The sequence below is a fragment of the Salvelinus sp. IW2-2015 genome, unplaced genomic scaffold (genome assembly GCF_002910315.2).
Source record: "Salvelinus sp. IW2-2015 unplaced genomic scaffold, ASM291031v2 Un_scaffold1572, whole genome shotgun sequence".
Taxonomy (NCBI): Eukaryota; Metazoa; Chordata; class Actinopteri; order Salmoniformes; family Salmonidae; genus Salvelinus; species Salvelinus sp. IW2-2015.
In genome coordinates, this window is record NW_019943000.1 from 301,002 (window position 1) to 309,109 (window position 8,108).

At 42.2% G+C, this 8,108-nt stretch overlaps 1 protein-coding gene across 1 annotated transcript in view; it reads left to right on the forward strand.

Annotated features, from left to right (window-relative positions):
* The first annotated feature begins 1,141 nt into the window (after positions 1–1,141).
* The window catches only part of LOC112071300 (protein transport protein Sec24C), a 25,538-nt gene continuing 18,571 nt past the window's right edge, over positions 1,142–8,108 (forward strand). Inside the window, 4 exon segments of the mRNA XM_070439335.1 lie at positions 1,142–1,423; positions 1,961–2,633; positions 5,108–5,217; positions 5,647–5,742. Of these exon segments, the coding sequence (XP_070295436.1) occupies positions 2,012–2,633; positions 5,108–5,217; positions 5,647–5,742 (828 nt within the window). The 5' untranslated portion in view covers positions 1,142–1,423; positions 1,961–2,011.

Consider the following 8,108-nt stretch of genomic DNA (forward strand, 5'->3'; position numbering starts at 1 on the left):
GAACATCTCTGGAGAGACCTTAAAATAGCTGCGCAACGACGCTCCCCTCCAACCTGACAGAGCTTGAGAGGATCTGCAGAGTATAATGGGAGAAACTCCCCAAATACAGGTGTGCCAAACTTGTAGCGTCATACCCAAGARGACTCAAGGCTGTAATCGCTGCCAAAGGTGCATCAACACAGTACTGAGTAAATGGTCTGAATACTTCTGTAAATGTGATCTTTTTCTTTTTTTTTCTTCTAAATTTGAAAAATATATAGAAACCTGTTTTTTCTTTGTCATTATGTGGTATTGTGTGTAGATTGATGAGGGGGGAAAAAACGATTTAATCAATTTAATCAATAAGGCTGTAACGTAAGAAAACGTGTAAAAAATGAAGGGGTCTGAAAACTTTCCAAATGCACTGTAGTAGGAAATAGGGTGTGCCCTATAGGCCCTGGTTAAAAGTAGTGCACTAAATAGGAAATAGGGTGTGCCCTATATGCCCTGGTTAAAAGTAGTGCACTAAATAGGAAATAGGGTGTGCCCTATAGGCCCTGGTTAAAAGTAGTGCACTAAATAGGGAATAGGGTGCCATTTAGGAGAAATCTCTTCATTACTTATTCCTCAACTGAAGGGGGGAAGAGCTGTGGTTGTGGAGTGGAGGGTTCTTCAGTATTCAGTTATTCAGCGTTCCTACGGGGCCTGTTGGTTTAAGGGTTAAGTAGTAAACAAGGACACAACCACTAAGAAATGGCTCCTGTCAAAGGTGATCTCAACTGGGAAACATGGTAGGTCAAACAAAAAAATGACAAGCAAAAAATGACATGGTATGGAAATTATTTTTTATTAACTACTTAATTTGCAAAGCAGGATATCCATTGCATTGTAGCACATGGGCAGCCACGTGTGCTACTACTTCTAAAGCACCTGAAGGGTTATGGCACTACCAAAAATGCAAAAAACAAAAATCTTCAATAGATTTGTATTACATAGCATTAATTCCCCCCCATAATATATATGGTACTATTAAACCCAGTGAAATTGACCGTAGCAAATTCCCATTTGTTTCCCGTTTCCGCCATCTAGTGTTGAATATTTTAACGTTGGCTACGCAATTCCTGCGTAAAATACGTGATAAAAGCGTAGGTCAAATGTGGGAGGGCGCTCTGCGTTTCCTGTACCGCTTCATTTTAACTGATCATCAAATTACAATGTAAATCCTAATCGGAACATTATTTTCAAACGCAGAACATATSATTCATGTCATATCCATCACCTGGAATACCGGGCGGAAATTAATCAACGAATACATGGTTTGCGGTCTAAATATCAGGCGCTGTCACATTGACAGCGGTAGGATATCCGGAAGACTTGAGGCAGGTTTGCACGAGCCATTGCGGTGTTGACGTAAGAGCTAAAGCCTTTTCAACCGATGTCTAAGGTGCGGTGAAATATTTAAATTATATATTTSATTATGAATACCATGCATGCCAATGAATATGTTTCTGAGTTGTGTTAATTAGTACGTCACTGACAGACTAAGGGAATATGTAAAGTATTATGTATGTGGCTATATGATAAGTGTATGATGGTAAGGGTAACGTGCAATCTATGTATTGTGTCTAGTGTGTAATGTACAGTGTCTATTTTGTATACAGCAGTGCTGTGTGTCTAAGACAATTTGGGACAATAAAGTTAATTCTGTCCTATCCGATCTATGTATGTTATGATAGCTATATGTCAGGTTTTTTGGTCCCAGTCGATCAGTGCATTAAGGCATTGTCATAATGCTTGTTCAATACCTTGAATCACAAAAACATATTTTTCTGAAACCCTGGTATCATTATCTCTGTGTCTCTGTGACTTTAGAGTTGATGGTGATAATGTTTAGTATTCTGTATTGGGAAGATGATCATGAGATGACTAGTCAATCAGTAATGTACCTGTTTCTCATCCATTATTCATTGCATTGTACCAGGACCCTCCTCCAAGGTGACATACATCCAATCACAGACTAGCATGGGAGAAGATGGACAATCCAGCTGCCAATCAGAGCTACGGAGATGGCGGGCAGCCCGGGGTGTGTCATAATGGCTGGTCAGCAACCACACCCCCGACCGGTCTTGGATGTTCCGCTGCCCAAGGACTCTCCAGTGACCCTCTACCCAGCTTACAGGGTCTGAACCTGGGCCCAGCCTCACACCAGAACCCCTCTAATAACATCCCTCAGTCCATGGTTCAGTTACAGTACTCACACCTGGGCGGTGTCAGCAGTCTTCCTACGCCCCCATTTAGGAACCAATCACCTTCAGCTCTTATACCATGTCTGAATGAAGAGCCTCACATACCACATGTACACCTGGGTCCTTATATCTCCTACAACATCCCTCCACCATCAACACTCCTCCCTCTGAAACAAGGACCGCCAGCTAGCGGGCCTCCATCCACGATACCGTCTTCAAACCAGGGTCCCCAGAATACTGTCTCTCCTCCAGTCTCTTCCTCTCCTCCATATCCTCCATATCCGTATGCAAACCAAGGCTTTGTGAATGGCCCCCCGGTGACATTGACAAGTCCAAACCAAGGCTTTGTGAATGGGCCTCCGGTGACGTTGACAAGTCCAAACCAAGGCTTTGTGAATGGGCCTCGGTGACATTGACAGTCCAAACAAGGTTGTGATGGGCCTCCGGTGACATTGACAAGTCCAAACCAGGCTTTGTGAGATGGGCCTCCGGTGACGTTGACAAGTCCAAACCAAGGCTTTGTGAATGGGCCCCGGTGACGTTGACAAGTCCAAACCAAGGCTTGTGAATGGGGCTCCGGTGACGTTTGACAAGTCCAAACCAAGGCTTTGTGAATGGGCCTCCGGTGACATTGACAAGTCCAAACCAAGGCTTTGTGAATGGGCCTCCGGTTACATTGACAAGTCCAAACCAAGGCTTTGTGAATGGCCCTCCGGTGATGTTGACAAGACCAAACCAAGGACCTCCCAACAGCAGTTTTTCAGCCATGTCACCATGTGGGAGCCAGGACCAACAGTGTTCACACCCGTATCCTCCACAACTCCACCTCAGCGCAGAGCCAGGCAGCAACCTCAATGAGCCCTGGCCTCGAGCACACTATAGTCCACAGGCGGTAAGCTATACACTAACACGTAAACAGAGTTCACAGTGGTAAGCATACACTAACACACAAACAGAGTCACAGTGGTAAACTATACACGAAGCACGCAAACAAAGTCACAGTGGTAAGCTATACACTAACCACGCAAACAAGAGTCACAAGTAAATTAAGCTATACACTAACCGCAAACAAAGTCACAGTGGTAAGCCATATACACTAACACCAAACAGAGTCACAGTGGTAAGCTATACACAACACACAAACAGAGTCACAGTGTAAGCTAACACTAACACGGCAAACAAGAGTCACAGGTAAGCAACACAACACGTAAACAGAGTCACAGTGTAGCAATACACTAAGGCATCTGAAAACAAGAGTCTACAGGCGTAAGCGCTATATCACTAACACGGAAATCAGAGTCACAGTGGTAATGCTATACACTAACAGGCAAACAAGAGTCACAAGTTGGTAAAAGCTATCACACTAACACGTAACAGATCACAGGGTAAGCTAATACACGATACACGGAATAACAGAGTCACAGTAAGCCTATACACTAACAACGTAAACAAGAGTCACACAGGAAGCACATAAACACTATACACAAACAGAGTCACAAGTGGTAAGCTATACACAAACACGTAAACAGAGTCACAGTGGTAAGGCATATTACACATAACACGAAGACAGAGGCACATGGTAAGCTATACAACAGAACCACCAGTAAAACAGAGTCACAGAAGGCCTAAGCCAAACTTACACACTAACACACAAACACAAGAGTCACAGTGTAAGCTATTACAACTAACACGAGGTAGATACGAGAGTCACAGTGGAAGCTATAGCACTATACACGTAAACAGAGTTCACTAGTGGTAAGCCTCACATCTACTAACACACAAAACAGAGTCACAGTGTAAGAAAATACACCTAACACGCCAACACAGCAGTCACCAGTGCTAAAGCTATACACTAGCACGTAAAGCAGAGTGCACATGGTAAGCATACACTAAACACGCTAATTATCAGAGTCACAGTGGGTAAATGGCTTATACTACTTAACACAGCAAACAGAGTTCACAGTGGTAAGCTTATTACACTAACACGTAAAAACAGAGTCACAGTTTTGTAAAGCATAGCGACTAAGCACGGTAAAACAAGATCACAGTGAGTAAGCTGATACACTAACACGTAAACAGAGCACAGGTGTAAAGCTAATACACTAAGCACGACAACACCAGATCCCCAGGGGAAAGCTACTCACCACCTGACAGAGCACGGGACATGTAAACAGAGTCACATGTGTGTAAGCTATACACTAACACATGAAACAGTGTCACAGCTGGTAAGCTATACAACCCAACACGTAAACAGAGTCACAGGGTAGCTATACACTAAACACACAAACAGAGTCACAGTGGTAAGCCGAACAACTAAACAACGTAAAACAGATCACAGTAAGTAACACCGCCGAAATATACCCACTAAACACGCAAACAGAGCTCACAGGGTAAGCTATACACTAACACGCTAAACAGAATCACAGTGAGTAGCATATAACACAACAACGATAAAAAACAGATCACAGTGTAAGCTATACACTAACACGCAAACAAGAGCACAGTGATAAGCTATACAACTAAACACGTAAACAGAGTCAACCACGCGGTCAAGCCCTCAACACTAACAACTGGAAAACAGAGTCAACAGGGCGTAACGCCTACACCACTAACAGTAAACAGAAGTCACAGGGAGTAAGCATATACCACATAACAGCGTAAAGCGAGAGTCCACAAGTGGGCTGAAGCAATATACTACTTAACACACAAACAAGAAGTCATCTAGTATGGTTAAGCATAGTACTATCTAACACGTAAACAGAGTCACAGTGGTAAGCTATACACTAACACGTAAACAGAGTCACAGTGGTAAGCTATACACTAACACGTAAACAAGAGTCAGTGTTGTAGTATGTTGTTCCTGACTTCTCTCTGTCTCTCAGGTGTAATGTACAAGCCTGGTGCCACCTCGCATCAGGAGGGTACCACCATGCAACCTGTACAGGAGGGTACAACCATGCAACCTGTACAGGAGGGTACCACCATGCAACCGGTAAGAAAACAGACCATATTAACAACAACGTGTAGTAACAGACGCTCACATCATTAGTGTGTCATTATTACTGATTATAAACTGGGTGGTTCAAACCCTGAATTCTGATTGGCTGACAGTCGTGATATATCAAACMGTATACCACGGGTATGGCAAAACATGTATTTTTATTGCTCTAATTACATTGGTAACCAGTTTATAATAGCAATAAGGCACCTATGGCCAATATACCATGGCTAAGGGCTGTATCCATGCACTCCGCGTTGCGTCGTGCTTAAGAAGAGCCCTTAGCCGTGGTATACTGGCCATATACCACACCACCTCAGGCCTTATTGCTTAATTATAACGTTGTTATACTAGTGTGTCTCTGCATACTAGAAGGGACTAATCTGTCCTGGTGTCTCTCTCTTTCTGTTTGTCCGTGTCCAGTCCTGTCCGTCTCTGGGGGACAGTGGGGTGTCCGGTCCCAGCTCACCTATCTCAGAGTCACGCTATGGCCTACACCCTCAGCTTCTACCCAGCGCTGTAAGTGTCCCTTCTCTTCCTCTAGACGTCATCCTCCTCTCTCACTATGTTTCACCCACTGAAGACACTGCACAACTGCTTCCCTCTCTCCTCTCTCCTCTCTTTCTCTCTTCTCCTTTCTCTCCTCTCTCTCCTCTCTCCTCTCTTTCTCTCTTCTCCTTTCTCTCCTCTCTCTCCTATACACTGTTCTCTCTCTCTGGTCCTCTTTCTCTCTCTCTTCTCTTCTCTCATCTTCTGTCTCTCTCTGCTTCTCCTTCTTCTCTCGCTCTCTCTCTCTCTCTGGTGTCTTCTGTGTCTCTCTGGTCTGTCTAGTCACAGCTTTGTTTAGTTCAGGTGTTGCAGCAGCAATAACGAATTCCCTTTTCAAATAAAATTGGTGTTCTGTTACGTTTTGAAGTTCTCTCCTTTCTTGCCTCCATTCTTCTCAAATCTCTCTCTCTCTCTCTCTCTCTCACTTCAGCTCTTCTCTCAGTCTTTTCTCTCTCTTCTCTCTTCATCCTCTATCTTCCTCTCTCTCTCTCTCTCTCTCTCTCTCTCTCTCTTTCTCACTCTCACTCTTCTCTCTCTTGCTTCTGTCCTGTCTTGGAGACCTATTCATTCCTTTTAAAACTTCTTCAAGGACAAGAACATATGTTTTATCAATTAAGAGGAGTTTTCTCCAAGACGTTCTCCCGAAACCCTTTGCTCAGCGCGGGAATAAGAAACCTTGTCAAATAATGAATAGTAAATGCTACAGCTGTATCAAGTATATCAGTGTGTTTGTATTATTGAAAAGACAGGTATCAATAACATCTGATAGTTGACCTTCTTACATAACCCTGTGTGTAACATGATGAGACTGGACTACTGTTGATTATAGATCTCTACAGGGTTGTAAACTAGACTTACAGTTGATATAGATTCTACAGGGTTGTAAACTGGCTTACATGTTGATTATAGATCTCTACAGGGTTGTATAAGCTGGCTACTGTTGGATTTATAGATTCTACAGGGTTGTAAACTGGCTACATGTTGATTATAGATTATACAGGTTGTATAACTGACTACATGTTGATTATAGACTCTCTACGGGTTGTATAATGGCTACATGTTTGATTATAGATCTCTACAGGGTTGTATAACTGGTCTCATTGAATTATAGATCTCTACAGGGTTGTAAAACTGGGCTACATGTTGATTATAGATTAAAGTTGTATACTGGCTACATGTTGATTCTAGATCTCTACAGGGTTGTATATACTGGCTACAGTTGATTATAGAATTGTACAGGGTTTGTAAACTTGGGCTACAATGTTGATATATAGATTTCTACAAAGGTTGTATATATGGCTACATGGTTGGATTATAGATTCTCTAAACAGGGTTGTATAACTGGCTACATGTTTGATATAGATCTCTACTACAGGGTGTAAAACTGGGCTAACATGTTGATTATTAGATTCTACAGGGTTCGTATAATGGCTCATGTTGATTATGATCTCTGACAGGGTTGTATAACTTGGCTACATGTTGATGTATAGATCTCTACAGGGTTGTAAAACTGGGCTACATTGTTTGATTTAGATCTTGACCAGGGTTGTATAACTGGCTACAATGTTGTATTTATAGATCTCTACAGGGTTGTATAACTCGGCTACATGTGATTATAGATTCTTAAGGTTGTAAAACTGGTACATGTGATTATAGATCTCCTACAGGGTTGTAAAACTGGCTACATGTTGATTATAGATCTCTAGGGTTGTAAAACTGGGCTACATGTTGATTATAGTCTCTAACAGGTTGTAAAACTGGGCTAAACATGTTGATTATAAGATCTCTACAGGGTTGTAAACTGGCTACATGTTGATTATATAGATCTTCAGGGTTTGTATAACTGGCTACATGTTTGATTATGATCTCTACAGAGGGTGTAAACTGGCTACATGTTGATCTATAGAGTTACGGGTTGTAAAATGGGCTCAATGTTGATTATAGATCTCTACAGGTTGTAAACCTGGCTAAGTCTGATTATAGACTCTACAGGGTTGGTAACCTGGCTACATGTTGATTATAGATTCTACAGGGTTGTTACTGGCTACATGGTTGAATTATAGATTCTAGGGTTGTAAAAAGGGCTACATGTTGATTTATAGATTCTACAGGGTTGTAATAACTGGCATACAATGTTGATTATAAGGATTCTACAGGGTTGTATACTGGGCTACTGTTGATTATAGATCTCTACGGGGTGTAAAACTGGCTACATGTTGATATAGATCTCTAACAGGGTGTAAACTGGGCTACATGTTGATTATAGATCTCTACATGGGTTGTATAACTGGCTACATGTTGATTAATAATCTCTACGGGTTGGTATTAACTGTTTG